The sequence below is a fragment of the Eubalaena glacialis genome, chromosome 3, assembly GCF_028564815.1.
Source record: "Eubalaena glacialis isolate mEubGla1 chromosome 3, mEubGla1.1.hap2.+ XY, whole genome shotgun sequence".
NCBI classification, from domain to species: Eukaryota; Metazoa; Chordata; class Mammalia; order Artiodactyla; family Balaenidae; genus Eubalaena; species Eubalaena glacialis.
This window is the reverse complement of record NC_083718.1, coordinates 100,499,521-100,518,161: the sequence shown is the minus strand read 5'-3', so window position 1 is coordinate 100,518,161 and position 18,641 is coordinate 100,499,521. Positions and strand designations below refer to the sequence as shown.

General features: G+C 38.0%; 1 protein-coding gene across 6 annotated transcripts in view; it reads left to right on the top strand.

The window, feature by feature from the left end:
* The window catches only part of NTNG1 (netrin G1), a 326,009-nt gene that overhangs the window by 160,593 nt on the left and 146,775 nt on the right, over positions 1-18,641 (top strand). For all 6 annotated transcript variants that reach the window (XM_061186248.1, XM_061186247.1, XM_061186243.1 and 3 more), the window contains exon 2: positions 6,102-6,742. In XM_061186248.1, coding sequence (XP_061042231.1) covers positions 6,102-6,742 — 641 coding nt within the window. The remainder of the gene's footprint in view (positions 1-6,101; positions 6,743-18,641) is intronic.

Genomic DNA, 18,641 nt, shown 5'->3' with positions numbered 1-18,641 from the left:
GGTCTTCTTGACCTCTGCAGCCTTCACCAGTTTGAAAATCCTAACCGTAATTCTCTGTGGGGATTGACACCGATGTCTATTATGGCTCGTAATCTGTGATACGGCTTCTAGCATTCTTGTTGTAGAAAAGTTAAGCCCTCCCGTCTTTATTCTTGAGTAGAAAAGTCCACACACGGTTAGTGTTGTCAGCGAGCAGGCGGAAACAAGCAACAGCTTCGGTCAGGCCTTAAGCCTGTGTCTATGGCAGGGAGGAATCTTTGTGATGAGCAAGGGGTTCCATTAGAAAATGGAATAGTAGGTTTTTAACTTCAGAGTTACAAAAACAAAATTCTGTATTTTCTGTCATTCTTAGAGTGGCCGTATTTCCCAAACTAAAAGTTGGGATTCATACTCTGACAAATACATAGGTACTTTTGTAACACCAGTTTCAGAATATTTTAGTTGGGTCAGTCCCATAATATTCAGGCTATGTTGTTACCATGTATATGCCCTACATTGGGACCCAACATGCCAATCAATAGGGCAGGTTACAAAGTGAGATTTCAGTGCCATTTGAAGAGATTGCTGCCCTTTGTTTCCAAAGATACAATGGACAACTGGAAACACACTGCTTTATGGGCCTTTCTCATCTGAGGATATATAGAGTCTATCCCCATAGCTGTGGGCATCAAGGCTTGTCAGTATTGGTGGCACTGATATTTATCTTTCAGATTTCTGGGAAAGATACCCACTATCTTGGATTGTTCTTACCTCTGGGTCTGATTTCTCTCTGTTCTCCCTTATGTCCGTAACAAAGTTGTAAGGCCTGAAGAGGGCACCTCAGCATGACTAATTAAACATCAGCTCCCATACTCAGAGTAGTCTGAGTTTCATCTGAAAATTCATAAAGGATGGGCCTTTCCCCTTTATTAGAGCCAAGAAAAAATCTAGAAGTTCCAAGACCAAGAAGTTCCAAGAAAGGACTGGGAGTGGGGGTCCCTCCAACCAAAAAATTACCCCTCTGATATACAGAGGTCAATCACCAGCCTCCCAGAAACTGTCCTGCTTGGTTGGCTCCCAATGAGCTGTATTTAAAGAGGAGAAAAAGCCATCTCCTGAAGGCGATAGCCCAGCCTAGCAGCTAAAGCATGTTGCTCATGGTCTGTCTGTCTGAGAGGTGAGCAGGGGACTGTACTACTGGTTTCTTCATCCTTCGAAAGCCTTGCACTGGCAGAGCCATAGTGATGTCCGTTTCAAAGTCACAGTGGGAACAGGTCTGGAGTGCTATCTCAGAATGCAGTTTCTGCTCCCCTTGCCTTTGTGTCTTTTTTTTTTTTTTTTTTTCCTTACTGTCCCTTACCAATAAAACAAGCAAGGATGAGCCAGATGCAAATGGTTGGGAGGCAGCTCTCTCTCAGTGTTTTTCACAATCTATGTAAGTGTTAACTCAAATGCTTCTCACAGCCACTTGTAAGTACATGCCTGCTTGGCGTGTAACTTACAAGTTTGTAACAGATCTCCCATGAGAATTCCCTATAGTTCCAACTGTCATTAGCAATATTTTGCCAATAGGTAAAGCTTGGAAAAGCAAGTTCACAGTGGTAGGAACCACAAGTATTACACTGTATACTGCTTATATAGGATTTTCTTTTTTAACTCTGAAGGATCTAGCAGATCTTAGGTGAAAGGATGTTCTTTTCATAGTGTCACTTACCAGAAGGAAGACACTTCTGTCCATAGAAACAGTACGAACATATCTAAAATTTTATTTATCCCTCTAAGTTCTGAAAGGACATTAAAGAAGAATAATAACATTGCACTTTGGCTACAAAGTGCTAATTAATAACTAACTTCAGTTCTCCCAGTGGTAAAATACTACATTATTTTTAAAATGAAATTAAACATCACAATCTTCTTCTAATTGTTATAGAAATAATTAGCAGCAATATCTGTTTAATTATTTAGGCATCTCTTAATGGTATAAATATTATCCGCACAGTCATAAATATTTTCTGCTTTGTCCATAGACAATCAGCTAAGGATCTGTTGCTTGTAGGACTTAAATTAAGATCTATTTATGGCTGCCTGCTGGCCACAAAATAATGCTTACATTTGCTAATGCCTGAATCTGTTAGATTTAGCAACAAGAAGTGTTCTTTGCTTTCACAAGTAGGAGGAAGTTATTTTTCTTATATAAATTTTATTGTTGCTGGTATTAGAGAGATTTAGGGTGTGGTTGAAGTAGTTGAAATTTTAATTAATCTAATCCCTTTAACAGCAATTGTTTTCATATTGATAATTCTCTGTAACAACAGTGCTGTACTACAGATCACACCCTTATGAAATATTTACACTAAATATTTTAGCATATAATCTCACCTCCAGCTTTCTCTTTCTAGAATGGTAAGATTTTCAGCTTTGGCTTTCTTATTTTCCTCTTTTTTCTCTTTCACCCAGCATGCAGGGTTTCTTCTTAGGGAACCAGAATGATTTTTTTTTTCCTCTGCTAATTTTCTCTCAATGTCATTATCTCTCAGTAAGTTATGTTAATGGCCATCAAATCATTAATCTCCTAAAAGAGCACGGATGCTATGAAATAAGAATAGTTCAATTTCTTGTTTGTTTGTTTGGGTTTTGGTATCTACAGTCATTTGGTGTAGATTTTCATTTGAAATGATTTGTTTACTCATCAATTTCAATAAATTGTTATGCTGCTGAAATTATCACTAGGAGTAGAGTCAGATGAAGGACGAAACTGTCATTTTGGTCAACCTCTGATTATCTCCTGTGTAAACTGGGAATTGTTCTTAATCTGCTCAAATGTCATATTCTCGAGGCGAGACTTTCTCTGACCTCCCAATATAAAATTACAGTCAGTATCCTTTCTCCAACAGCATTCTCCCCTTTAATTGGCTTTATTTTTCTGTATAGCAGTTATCATCATGTAACATTATAAAGCATTATATATCTGGTTTTTTTAGTGCATCTCTCCCCAACTAAGACGGAAGCTCTGCTAAAAGCAAGGATTTGGATTTTTCTACTGTTGTGTCCTGAGAGCCAAGACAAGTGCCTTAAATATAATAATACAGTAGACAGTCAATAAATAATTATTGAATACATGAAGCTTAAACTACCAGATCAGTGCAAAGAAACAAAATTTTCCCCTTTTCCTGGCATGCATTTTGATGGCTGACAACTTGATGTAGGTGTAAGCATTTATCCTGGTCTGGCTATCTTCTCAGCCCAAGTGGAAGGGTGTCCCTCTCTGGAACAAAAGCAGACAGTGCTGGATATGGCTATGTCTTCATTAAACAACTAAAACTTCGGGTTGTGCCCTGTTGTTTGGCATCCATCCACATGTTTACAATTTTAAGAGTAATACAAAGCAGAGAATCTCAAAGGATGCTCTCCAGGAATCTATACTTATGTGGTATATAAATAAGGGTTACTAAAACAAAAAGGGGTTCCATGGTCAAATAAGTTTCTGAAACTAGGTAGTATATGAACTAAAGGAAGGTTCTTAACGTCAAGGCATCTCAGAGGTATGATAATGCTCATTAGGGCTCTCCAAGGCAAGAAGACCTTAGGCTGTGTTTTCCAAACTCATTTGGTCATAGGCTCTTCTGTTCTACCAGCCAACTCTTGTTTCCAAGCCTAGGTTGCATCATAGGGAACTCCATTGACTTAGGAGTTGAATGGGCCAGGTCAGGTGCAGGAAAAGTGGGTTCCGGCTCCACCCCTTACTCACTGTGTTATATGACCTTGGACAAGTTACTTAGCACTTCTGTATGCCTCACTTTTCTCTTCCGTAAGGTAGGGATGAAAAGGATTACCCAGGATAATGTATGTAAAGTAAAATATCTATAAGTGCTAAATAAACGCTGGGTATTGTCAACACCTTTTATCAAATGTAGAAATGAGTGCTTTTTAAATAGATATCTTCAAGCATATTTTCTAAGACAGGTTTACTAGTATTGACCCACACCCAGAGTCAGCTAGCTGTGCCTCCTTTTTTGTCACAGACCCTGTCCCCATCTGAGGAGCTCTGTGTATCTAAGCAGAAATCAAAGAAATGCTATATTGCAACAAGACTTAATACAAATGTCTGATAACTCACTTTGGTGTATCCCGCAGAGTTGATTTCCTGTGTTTCAATACCCTTGACCTCAGATGAAGACGCTTTTGTCAGGAGAAAGGTGGTAGCATCCAAGTTAATGATTGTGCAGATGGCTACATGCTGACAGATTTTGAAGTGACCATATTTTTTCCAGTAAACTTCAAATGAAGGTGTGATTTGTGTAAATCTGACCCCTTCCAGTGAAATGTGCATTTCCATATATTTAGAATTTATAAATCCTGACAGATTCCACAATATTTATAGCCCTCCATAAAAAGCCTTTGCCAGTTTGCAGAGCTCTGCATTTGGCTCTCTGGTATGCTTAAGAGAGTTTAAATAATAATAAATTTGGTGATTTATTCCACCTGGAACAGAAACTTATTTTGCCCCCATTGGCTCACTATGAGGGGGATACTATAAATAGTGCCACAGATGCTGGGATCAGGAATAGGGAATTGAAATTCAAGAGAGAACAGAAACATTTCCATTATCACTGATGCCTTGAATATATTTTTAAAACATTTCTGGTCCTCAAATAATGTACCTTCTCTCCTTTCTCCTACCCCATCTCAATTACACTCAGACCCCCAAACCTGTTGCCAGCTTTAGGATTCAGCTGCATTAATGGAAAAGAGAGAGTGAAAGTATTAGCTGACTAGGCAGGAGAAAGTTGCCTCTAGGGAGGCCAAAGCAAGTCTCCAATGTTCGTCTTACATTTCACAGGAGTCAGCTGGTAACTGAGCATTAATGTCTAAAGTGTAAATTCATTATTTGAGACCCAGCTCATACATCCTGCAGATATGATGAAAAGGTCTCAGTTCATGAAAAAGAAAAAAAAAAAATCTAGTTGTAATTACAAGAGAAAGCCTAAGGACAATGTCAGAGGATCGATTCTTTCACCCATTCATGCTTATAATTACCCAGTACAGGGTAATAGAGAAATACCTGAATAGTTGACTCCAAATGATACCATTTTTTAAAACACAAAATAAACCAAAATTGGGGAGCCAATTGTTTGCCATAGAATCAGTCTACCAATGAAACCTGAGAGCAGCCATTTAGTTTCGCATAAGTGGTGTTATAACTTGTGATATATGACAAGGAGACTTATTTTCAGCTTCCTGTTAGAGTGGGCTGTGAAGGAATTAGCCTTTGTGTGAGGGAAAATAATAATAATGGCTAACATCCACGGAGAGCTGACCGTGGGCCGGCACAGAGTAATACATCAAATGGCTGTGACTGTTTGCAAAAACCTTCTAATTAAGTACTGGATTTTCCTGTCCTGATAAGTTGGAGCACACCCCCGCCCAAAGTCTTTCCTGAGCAATCCCCTTGCCTCTAGCTAATAGGATGGCAGATGTTGGCACCAAGCCCCAGAGCCTGTAGTGTACCACATTTTAATGATTTGTGGTGAACAAAGTAAATGCTTTAAAAGCAAGCTTTATGAAGCAGGGACCCAGTTAAGTATGATGGATTTGAGGTGAAGCAAAAAGAAGCTGGATGTCGTATGGGGGTATTGTTTCCCAAACAGGACACAGGTATCTACGGTTCATTGCTAATTCTGAAGCTTTACTTGAAAAATGACTTCTTAAAAAATTGTGCTCTTGAGGAATGTCCTTGAGGCATGGAGGAATTTCCTTGCTTTTCTATAACATCTTTCTAAGAGGATGCGGAGGTATTGAGCTGCTAGACAGTTGCTCTGTGTCTTTGTGCTTCTGAGATCACATTATGGGTCTAACACATATGGGATAAATAAACTGTTTTCATTTCTTAAAGACCATGGAAGGAAATAAGACAAGAAAATTACCATATTGCCTCTTTTTTTTTTTTTTTTTTAAGCTATTAAAGAGGAGAATCCAGTTAAGGCAAATAAAAATGATTACTGCAAACAGGTTGTTGTTGGTTTTTTTCTTTTTCTCCTAGCCTCCCACTCAGCAACAGCAACATGGCAAGACTTGTGTCAAACCAGTGTTTTGATGCACCCTCTTTTGTTCTTCTTCCATAGGGCAACCCCTACATGTGCAATAATGAGTGTGATGCAAGTACCCCGGAGCTGGCACATCCACCTGAGCTGATGTTTGATTTTGAAGGAAGACATCCCTCTACATTTTGGCAGTCTGCTACTTGGAAAGAGTATCCCAAGCCTCTCCAGGTTAACATCACTCTGTCTTGGAGCAAAACTATTGAGCTCACAGACAACATAGTTATTACCTTTGAATCGGGGCGTCCAGACCAAATGATCCTGGAGAAATCTCTTGATTATGGACGAACATGGCAGCCCTATCAGTATTATGCCACAGACTGCTTAGATGCTTTTCACATGGATCCTAAATCCGTGAAGGATTTATCACAGCATACGGTCTTAGAAATCATTTGCACCGAAGAGTACTCCACAGGGTATATGACAAATAGCAAAATAATCCACTTTGAAATCAAAGATAGGTTCGCGTTTTTTGCCGGACCTTGGCTACGCAATATGGCTTCCCTCTACGGACAACTGGATACAACCAAGAAACTCAGAGATTTCTTTACTGTCACAGACCTGAGGATAAGGCTTTTGAGACCTGCCGTTGGGGAAATATTTGTAGATGAGCTACACTTGGCACGCTACTTTTACGCCATCTCAGACATAAAGGTTCACGGAAGGTAAGAAAACAACTGTCTGACTTGAATGAGAATGGGTGTGTCCAAAGAAAAGGCCAGTTTGCTGCTCCTGCAGCTGTAGAGTGACATTTGTCCCTTTCTACTGTAACATTTTCTCAGGAACGCCAGCCTAGAGGTAGGTTCTGAGGCGTTTGAGACCCTTCTAACTCAGCAGTAATTTGTGATCCCAGACTTGCTGTCACTGAACCTGAACCTGGCAGGATTTCTTAGAATTTAAACCAAAGGCCAAAAAAAAGCATCTTACTTGAGAACAAGGAACTCCCTAGGTCAGGGCGTGGTTTAAGTCTTTAAGGTAACGAAGCCAGGGAAACAAAGCCAGCTGCTCTGTAAAAGGGACTGAAAAACAAGAAATACATCTTACTATTGTTTTTTTTTTATATAATCTTGTTTCTTTTATTTTTTTTTAAATCAGTTCAAGAGGAGTTTTTTGTTTGTTTGTTTGTTTGTTTTTTATTTATGGCTGTGTTGGGTCTTCGTTTCTGTGCGAGGGCTTTCTCCAGTTGCGGCGAGCGGGGGCCACTCTTCATCGCGGTGCGCGGGCCTCTCACTGTCGCGGCCTCTCCCGTTGCGGAGCACAGGCTCCAGACGCGCAGGCTCAGTAGTTGTGGCTCACGGGCCTAGTTGCTCCACGGCATGTGGGATCTTCCCAGACCAGGGCTCGAACCCGTGTCCCCTGCATTGGCAGGCAGATTCTCAACCACTGCGCCACCAGGGAAGCCCCCTTACTATTGTTTTTGAATGCAAGAGAGAGTTTCAGCATGGTTCAACTCTCTGTTTATGTTTTGTTATATCGTACCAAAAAAGTTCCGGAAATGAAAGTTATATCTCTTTACATTTATTGAATCAGAACCAAAAGCATTTAGGAAATACACTGCATTTGTTAAAGAGGGGCAAGCTCTACTTTTCAGGTTTTTGGATGTTATTATCTTAAAAGGATATACTATCATTTAAAATATGAACCTGACTCTGGCTGCCTTCATTTTGTCAGTCAATTACGGATGCACCAGAGTTCAAATGCATTAATGCTCCCAGTCAGGCATATCTTTGTTTTGATAATATACCAGAGACACAATTGAGCAAGTTTCCAGGGAGTTTGAAGACATTTAAATGAAAAACTTGAATAATGAGAACCAGGACCACCAACACAGAGATTCTCAACCAGATTTTGAAGTGTGGTATGCTACCAGAATAGCCAACTGATGGGAGTTGAAGCATGAGATGATGAGTTGGGAAAACTAAAGGTAAAAGTGGAGTATAGAGCACATTGGGGAAAAAAAAGGAAATGTGAAGCAAAGCAATAATCGTTCTAAAAATGCCAAGAGAGCTTTCAATCAAAATATATGAAGATAAGAATATAAACAGTACATACATCATGTAGGGTTAGTTAATCATAAAAGCTAAACAGATAAGTCCAGATTCATTGATTACTGGCTTCCAGTAATCCCTTAGGGCAGCCTAGTCCTCAGAGACTGGAGAAGTGTTGAGACTCCCTGGGCTTTCAGAGAGTTGTCTCAAACCACCTTTAATAATAGTGTTGGTACACTTGTGCACTAGAATGAAGAAGTGGCCACTGCTGTTAAGTAAGAGCCAGAGTGGGCACGCAGAATGGGGTGGTGGGCGTGACCTCGGTAAGGTGGCAAAGGTTTCAGAATTTTACCTTATGGAATCTGACTTATGGAGAATAGCAGGAACTGATGGCCACCTACTCTCAGCTTTGTTCTGGCTTCATGTTTCTCATGGAAGAGTCAAGAATCTTTAGCTATGGAGCCTCTTTTAAAACTTTTAACCAAGGTTTGGTGAAGTTTGATGAAAATATCTTTAGAGCAAAATCATATTTCCCAGAGAGATATGCACTGGTTCAATATTGAGCTTGTGGGTTCTAGAGTTCATATACGACCAGGGCATGACACGAGAGCAGTGTGGAGCCATGACGTTAAATATGAGTTTGTGATTTATAATAAAATGCAGCTCTTGTACTCATGAATATTTTAGCAAAAGATCGGTTTCCAGTATCTTATTCTTGGGAACATACAATATATAAAAACAGTTGATGTTGATATTATTATTATTATTATTTTTTTTTTTAAGAAGCTCTGGTGGGCACTAAGGAGGCTTGGTTTCTTTTTTTTTTTTTTAATTTTATTTATTTATTTATGGCTGTGTTGGGTCTTCGTTTCTGTGCGAGGGCTTTCTCTAGTTGCGGCAAGTGGGGGCCACTCTTCATCGCGGTGCGCGGGCCTCTCACTATCGCGGCCTCTCTTGTTGCGGAGCACAGGCTCCAGACGCGCAGGCTCAGCAATTGTGGCTCACGGGCCTAGTTGCTCCACGGCATGTGGGATCTTCCCAGACCAAGGCTCGAACCCGTGTCCCCTGCATTGGCAGGCAGATTCTCAACCACTGCGCCACCAGGGAAGCCCTGATGTTGATATTATTAACAATAGCATACCACAACAAAGTAACAAGCATTCTGTTTATCTACAAGAATAAATGTCAAAATTAATAAGTTGAGATGTGAATTTGAATCCTAGTGTGATCTATATTGTTAGGTAGAATCATCTAGGTCAGCTTACTTACAGTTTCAGAAATCCTTAATCTAAGCCAAAATCCTTACAGCCCAACTTCCCCTAAAACTCTCATTTTTCCCTTATAAAAAAGGCAGTCTTGTGATGTTTTTTGGCTGGAAAATAAACATTGTTTGGGCTTATTTCTGTTATTAGATATTCATTTTTGTTTCCTCTGATTATTTAAGAGAGTGTAAAATACACTTTAAAGCTAAAAGCATTTTGGTGCACTCTCTATTGGAGTTGGACATACTGTCACTTAAAGGTGCCATGATAGAAATGTAGAATCCCACCAGATTTATCATTTTTCTTTTATCCTTCATCCTAGTAGTATCCTTCAACTGCATTTCAATGGTTCTGAGGAGTTTGGAGGAGCCCTCCTCCCTTCTCTGGGGCTCACCTCCACTGTCTTTTCCTGTTCACCAGTCAACTGAAAGCTGGTGAGGAAGCAGCTGGGCAAAAGAGAAAGGTCCAATAGAGGTGAGCCCCTTCCATAAGGTTCCACTCTGTCACCTCCAAACTCTGTCCAAATTCCTCAGGGCAAAACTGATGCTGGCATGTACTGTGCTAGGTACCAGATGGCTGGGGTATTTTTAGTCTTAAGGGAGGGACTAAAGAAGCAAGGCCTGATGGCTCGGGCATATCTCCAGCTTCTAAGTTATATAAGGAAGATGGAGCCACTAAGGGAACTGTTGAGCTATTGCCTGGTTCACAGCCCTTTCAGCAAAGAAGCTGATATACGCTTGAACATTTCAGTTGGGTTAAAATCCTGAGTCGTCTTTTTCCTACATAGTAAATAATCTATAGGAGAATTGAACATTAATTGATGATCTCTAAAAGAAAGTACTAAAATTTCTTTTCAAGAATATCATAAATATAAACTTTCCAAAATATAACTGTCTTTGCTTCCCTCAACCCATGCCCTCTACCATCCTTGATGTGATTGCAATGTTTAACTTACTTTTACATGTCTATGTCTGATCATTATAATGATATTTTTCTACCTGTCACTCCACCACCACCCCCACCATGATGTGAGAATTGGCGTGAGTTATTTGGGGAAAGTGGGTAAATTTCCTTAGAATAGTGGACACGTAATACTACAAGTTTTTTCACCTTGAAATATTAAGCTACGAAACAAAACAATTGACTGTGAATTCCAATTTTCTACTTCCTGTGCACATGTGTATATGGCCTTTATGTTTTATACTGACTTGTATTATTTGGTGTAAAAATGATGTTTTGATTGTTATTAAACTAATGTAGCATTTATGTTCTTTTTAGCATGTGACACATCTGATACCAATTTTATTGGTGACAACTATAATCACATCATAAAAATTTTATGCCTCTTTTGCTACGTACATATTTTGCTTCCATTTACTCACTCTTATTGTGTATTTATTAAGATAATGGAGGAAAAAGAGGACATATGGCCGTTGGCAATCTCAGCGACTCCATGTTACTTACATTGTTCAATAAACCTAATAACCTTCATGGACTAATTCTGACTTATGGATGTCCTGCTTCAGTAAATCAGAGTGATTTTCTCTAGTGAATAATAGACGAGTGCAGTGTGCCAGTACCTTAATTAAAGAGTGGCTCTCTTAGTCTTGATCTCATTTTAATTTACAGGGTAATACTACAATAATATTACTAATGGAAGTTACATTAAAGGGCATCAAGTAGCATTAACTGTATTAAATTATGGTACTTGTGTTAATTAACTGCTGAAGCAAGATGGTTCTAATGGCCAAAAAGGTCATCTAATGCATAAATAAAATCTACCCAGACGAGGGGTGAGAGGAGAAATGAAGAGTAGATGTTTGTTCTGAACATCTTTTTATACAGACAGGGAGTTAAATGCACAGGACTGTTAAATGTAGATAATGTCCAAAATGTTTTCTTAGTCACACAATTGGAAGTTTTGACTTTTAAGTGTTTTGTTTCTGTTTAAACTTTCCAGATTCAAATTAATTGAAAAGTAAACATTATATTTGTCAGATACATAGATTTTATAGAATATAAATTCAACATTATTGTTTCTTTGAGGTGAAGGGCTTCAAGGAAGTAATGCAATTTATTGTAATAATTGTTAAGTCTGAAAGACCAATGAACATTGGATAATATGCTCATTTATTTGTAAGATATACAGTCAGCAATGTGTCAAGGTACGGGTTTCAGACATAAGATAACAGAAATTTTTTTCAACCTCAAAAGATTTAGGACAGAATTGTAAGAACTTTTCTCAGTGGTAGAAAACTCGAATGCACATCTCCATTACTTGCCTTGTTACACAATATTCCTAAACATAATTATCAATAATTTTTTCTCTGTAGTGTTTACTCATTTCTTAATCCCTGCTGGGCCTACCCAAGCTCCCTATAGACGGTTGGCTGTCAGTTACTATTTATAGAATTGACTTCGCCCTCGATGCCTCCATTTATCTTTAAGAAAAGAGCCAGGGAGCATTAGCACAGAAGCTCCACTTCCACACACTTTTGGGTGCTTTCTTTGCTTCACTGCTGCCCCAGCTCAGAACCACAGCCTCCCTGCCTAATCCCAGGACCCAGGAAGGTCCAGGGACAGAAATATTCTCTTTGGGTATCAGAAGTGAGAAAGGTCCCCTATACTCTCACCCTCAGAAGGAATCAGATATATTTGTTTAAATGTCGCCGCCTTGGTATTTGCTCTAATTGGGACAAAGTGAGGTTGAAATTCACTTTCTTGAAGCAAGGCTTTCAAATGGTTAGTGCACAAACTTGTGATATTAGGTAAACAGGAACACCGGTGGAAGTTTAAAAGTAAAAAAGCAGTTGGGCATTCTTCAAATTTTCTCAAATAATTTGGAAAACACATGTAATATGGAAGTGCTCTGCCAATTATAAAAGACTTACATTTATTCTGTAATTTCTCTTAGTCTTTTTCCTAGCTGCAATTTGAATAAATCCACCAAAATATTTACCCTTCGTCTCTCCTGTGAGAGGCGTCCTGCAGGGTGCTTTTGACACATTTGGCCTGTCATTTTTCCATTCTTCCCAATTAGCCCTAAATACTGAGGTTGGGCTTTACTACTGCTTAACAGACTCTGCTTTTGTAACACCTTTCTTCTTTCTGTTACCCAAAAAGACTTTACCTCTGCCCTGAGACAGGTGCTGGGCTAGACAGTGGCTATATGGAGATGCAGGAGGCATAGTCAGTGCCTTCAAGGAACTGATATCCAGAAAGGGCCGAGACATGTAAACAAAAAATGATGACAGCTTGGGTTAAATGCTTTTACTGTGTGAGTGTGTAAAGCGCCCTGGAAACAGAGCAGGAGATACTAACTTAATCTGGGAAGCCTCGCAGAAGCTTTGATGAGGATGATATTTGCATGGTATCTTGAATATGTGCCTTAGAATGCCAAGCAGCCAGTGCAGAATGGATATTCTAGGTTACAGATTATGCTTAAAAACAGCACAGCATGTTGAGGAACTCCAAATAGTGAGGAATTGGTGGAGTGGACAAATCCTGGGAGATGCTCTTCCATCTTCTTTCTCCCTATGGACATTTAGTATCTCCAAGAAGCCTTTAAGGATTCCTGCATCTTGGCCTCTGAGTTTCCAGTGTCATAGGAAATCTAAGATTATATGGGTTCTCATATAGCAACTAAATGTAGGTGAGAAACATTCTAAGGCAGTGGTGTTAGAGGATAATCCAGTGTGGCTGTATTAGCAAGGAAATACAGAGAGAGACAAGGAGAGCAGTAACATTGCTTAACTGTGGAGCAACCGTAACTCCACGTCCTGATGCTCAAGTGGAGAGTCTGTAAAAGCTCTCCAAATTCCGCAAAAGCAATCAGAGCATAAGGGTTTAATATTTGCTTACAAAGTCAATAGGACTTGGCAACCAATCAGATTTCAAAGAAGGAAAGACTTTAGTAGGGATCCAAGTGGGGAGTCCAGTAAAGGATTTGAAAATACTGCTCTGGTGTTCCAGAGAAAGGTTTGCATTAGAAATGTAGGTTTGAAAATTATCACCTTATATGTGATGGTTGAAGTTTAGGGAATGGATGACATTGATATGATAGGGTGTTTTCCCTTATAATTATAAATGACTATGGTCATTTATAGAACAGTTACAGAACTCTGTGGAGTACTGTCATTTAAGAGGTAATTTTTGAAGGAAATTAAGAAAAACTCTGAGAAACAGAAGGAAATCAGAAAAGAGGGGAATGAGGTGATTCTAATAGCCCCCATTAATGTTTAAGTGGTAATCCTTTACATTTGTACAGCACTCAGGTTACAAGATTCTTGTCATACACCTTCTTTCCTTTAGTCCTTACAAGTAACTTGTGAGGCAGGTGCTGTTTAACCCCGTTTTACAGATGAGAAACTGAAGACCAGAGATGTTCCATGACTTTTTTGTTTTTTAAACATCCTACACATAATAAAGTGACAAAATCAGGTTGCTAATTACAAACTTCATGTTTTCTCTTTATTATGCTCTTGTAGCGACACTAACCTGAAGTGAGCTCAGTACATATAGCGGACTCAGAATATTCCCAAAAGACCCATCTTTAAATGGCAATAATGAACCAATAAGTCTTGTGGCTCTACCCTTCTTGGAATATTCTGGAAGGCACTTCTCCATGACTTTTGGCCCAGTACAGGTATCCCCATTTTGCTTTTACAAAAGACCTACCTTGATACCTGTTTTCGTTAACCAAAAGGAGTCTAAAGAGGATTTTCACCTTTATTTAAAAAGGAGAAAAGCAAAAATAGTGTTCAGCGATTGTTCTGCAGCAAGCCCTGTTAGAGGCAGCGTGCACGCTGAGCAGCCCGGTGAGAGCGACACCACCAGGCTCCTTCCCTGGGAACTACACGCAGCATCTCAGCATCAAGCCTCCGTAGTTTGGAACTGTGTCTGTGAGCTTCTGTGCTCTTATCTCAACTTATTCTGTGCATCTGTTACCAAGATGTGCCCTAGGGTAATTGCTTCTTCGCTTTACGCCATTTCAGCTTATGAAAGGTTTCATAGGAACTCCCTACTTTCAGATGGCGGAGGAAACCTGCATTTCATTATACCAGATTGCAGTGTGTTTATCTGAACTCTAACTTCTTACTTCATTTTTAGCAACTTTATAATGTGTGATTGGGCTAATTTGTCATATTGTGTTAGGTTTTAACAAAATTAAGATAGTTGCTCATTTTCTGAGGGGGAAAATAAATAGATGAACTTAATGTTTTCCCATAGACCTTTAATACCTGCAACTACTTCCACTTAATGGGCATCATCAAACACTAAAACAAGCCACAAACATTAATGGATAAACTTGGAAATGGCCAACTACCGTAGTTTATTTTAAGAAAGTTTATCCTTCAGTTGAGAGCAATCAAATTTTCCTTTTAACTTCCGTATATTAGTCCACATTCTCTCTTCTGGAACTATAGTGAATGTGTGCTACCTCTTTCATATAATAAAATTTCATAAATTTACAGTCAAGGATTCTATCCCTCCAAGTCTTTTTTTTTTTTCAAGTTAAATTTAACCATTCTATCAACCAAAAATTTTCATTTTAATTTCTTCTTCTTTTTGAAGGAAAATGAAATTCAATAAATAAGAGCATTCAGATGAAAAGCTTAGTAACCATAATTAAAAATAAAAAACAACATAGAGCATTGCTACTTAACTCCAGTGAAAATGCTTAAAATAAAGATTTATGGTGTGAACCCATGTTAAGAGGACAACAGAGTGCCATTCTGATTTGGGGCATGTTTTTTAAATCCTTGAGGATTTCTTGAATTATAAAGAGAATATATGCATAAGCAGCTCATTTTCCTCTGAGGTTTATACCGTTATAAGGAGAGAATGTATCTAATCATTTCTCCAGTCAAATTATGAACTTCATTAGTGTGCAGAAAAACAACCCAGTTTAGGAGCTTGTCTCTTTATCCTTAACTCCCCAGTGCCAGAGATTTTTTTTAAACTAATGGGTCATTAAAGGAAAGATGTCTTCTTTTAAGAAACATAAGGATATTTAGGCAAAATACCACATAATAAAAAAGTGAGATAATTTTCTCCCTCACTTAATTTATCATTTTTAGAGGAAGTTATGTTCTGGCTACATCTGTATGCCCAAACAATGGGAAATAGGGATACACTCAGCTTTTCCATCCACCTTCAGGACCCATGTTTTTTATTCTAATTCAGTGGTTGTCATCTTTGGAAGGTCTTCTTGTTTTTTTGCCCCTAGGTTCAAAGGTATTTCCTGACACATTAGGAGTTCATGACCATTGGTCGATATTTAATGTAAGAGTTTTTGTGGATCTATGTGATCAGCGGTTCAGTAGAGACACTCTTTCCATTCATTCTCCAAATACAAGAACAAAAGTGTTAAGGTCCTGGCTTTTATCATAGTAATTTGATTGTGTGGATAGATATATTGATTTCATAACAATATAAGTATATACTCCAATTCACTAAGCCACATTTAGAATAATAAATGTTAGTGTAACCAGAATTAACTGCACTGCATATAAATTCATGATTGCTATTTCTGCCTCCTTTTTATAGGTAAGAAAACTGTATCTAAACAAGATCAACAATCAGTGGCAAAGAGGAGATGGAATTTTGTTTTGCTTTTTTATTTTTATAAAATTTTTTTTTTTACAATTTTAAAGGTTACTTTCCATTTACAGTTATTAAAAAATATTGGTATATTCCCCATGTTGTACAGTACATCCTTGAGCCTATCTTACACCCAATAGTTTATACCTCCCACTCCCCCACCCCTATATTGCCCTTACCCCCCACTGGTAACTACTAGTTTGTTCTCTGTATCTGTGAGTCTGCTTCTTTTTTGTTTTATTCTCTAGATTGTTGTATTTTTTAGATTCCAAATATAAGTGATATCATACAGTATTTGTCTTTCTCTGTCTGACTTCAATTAGTGTAATGCTCTCCAAATCCATCCATGTTGCTGCAAATGGCAAAATTTCATTCTTTTTTATGACTTAGTAGTATTCAATTGTAAGTATATACCACACCTTCTTTATCCATTCATCTGTGGATGGACACTTAGGTTGCTTTCATATCTTGGCAATTGTAAATAATGCTGCTATGAACATTGGAGTACATGTATCTTTTCAAATTAGTGTTTTTGGGTTTTTTTAGATATTTACTTAGGAGTGGAATTGCTGGGTCATAACGTAGTTCTATTTTTAGTTTTTTGACAAACCTCGATACTGTTTTCCACAGTGACTGCACCAATTTATACTTCCACCAGCAGGATACAAGTGTTCTCTTTTCCCCACATCCTTGCCAACATTTGTTATTTGTGTTCTTTTTAATGATAGCCATTCTGACAGGTATGAGGTGATATCTCATTGTGGTCTTGATTTACATTCCCCTGATGATTAGCAATTCTGAACATCTTTTCATGTGCCTGTTGGCCATCTACCTTTCCTCTTTGGAAAAATGTCTATTCAGTTCTGTTTGTTTTTTTGATGTTGAGTTGTATAAGCAGTTTATATATGTTGGATATTAATTCCTATTGGTCATATCATTTGCAGATGTTTTCTCCTGTTCAGTAGTTTGTCTTTGTCGATGGTTTTCTTTGCTGTGCAAAAGCCTTTAAGTTTAATTAGGTCCCATTTGTTGTTGTTGTTGTTTCTCTTATTTTCTTTACTTTAGGAGAAGGATCCAAAAAGATATTGCTGTGATTTATGTCAAAGAGCGTTCTGCCTACGTTTTCCTCTAGGAGTTTTATAGTATCCAGGCTTACATTTAGGTCTTTAATCCGTTTGAGTTTATTTTTGTATATAGTGTTAGAGAATGCCTAGAGACAAATGAAAACAAAAACACAGTGATCCAAAACCTATGGGATGCAGCAAAAGCAGTTCTAAGAGGGGAGTTTATAGCAATACAAGCTTACTTCAGGAAACAAGATATCAAATAAAGAACCTAACCTTACACCTAAAGGAACTAGAGAAAGAAGAACAAACAAAACCTAAAGTTAGTAGAAGGAAAGAAATCATAAAGATCAAAGCAGAAGTAAGTGAAATAGAGACTAAAAAAACAATAGAAAAGATCAACATAACTAAAAGCTGGTTCTTTGAAAAGATAAACAAAATTGATAAACCTTTAGACAGACTCATTGAGAAAAAAAAAGGGAGAGGGCCCAAATCAATAAAATCTTAAATGAAAAAGGAGAAGTTACAACTGACACCATAGAAATACAAAGGATCATAAGAGACTACTATGAACAACTATAGGCCAAAAAATGGACAACCTAAAAGAAGTGGACAAATTCTTGGAAAGGTACAATCTCCCAAGACTGAACAAGGAAAAAATAGAAAATATGAACAAATCCATTGCCAGTAATGTAATTGAATCAGTAATTTAAAAATTCCCAACAAACAAAAGTCCAGGACCAGATGGCTTCATAGATGAATTCTACCAAACTCTTTAGAGAAGAGTTAACACCTAACCTTCTGAAACTATTGCAAAAAATTGCACAAGAAGGAACACTTCTGAACTCATTCTTTGAGGCCACCATCACCCTGATACCAAAATCAGACAAAGATACTACAAAAAAAGAAAATTATAGGCCAATATCACAGATGAGCATAGATGCAAAAATCCTCAACAAAATACTAGCAAGCCAAACCCAACAATACATTAAGGATCATATGCCATGATCAAGTGGGATTTATTCCAGGCAGGGATGCAAGGATTTTTCAATATCCATAAATCAATCAGTGTGATATACTATATTAACAAATTGAAGAATAAAAACCATATGATCTTCTCAATAGATGCAGAAAAAGCTGTTGCTAAAATTCAACATCCATTTGTGATAAATACTCTCCAGAAAGTGGGCATAGAGGGAACCTACCTCAACGTGATAAAGGCCATATATGATAAACCCACAGCTAACATCATACTCAATGGTGAAAAGCTGAAAACATTTCCTCTATGATCTGGAACAAGGCAAGGATGCCCACTCTCACCACTTTTATTCAACATAGTTTTGGAAGTCCTAGCCACAGCAATAAGAGTAGAAAAAGAAATGAAAGGAATCCAAATTAGAAAGGAAGAAGTAAAATTGTCACTGTTTGCAGATGACATGATACTATACATAGAAAATCCTAAAAATGCCACCAGAAAACCGCTAGAACTCATCAATGAATTTGGTAAAGTTGAAGGATACAAAATTAATATACAGAAATCTGTTGCATTTCTATACACTAAAAATGAAATCTCAGAAACAGAAATTAAAGAAACAGTCCCATTTACCATTGCATCAAAAATTGTAAAATACCTAGGAATAAACCTAC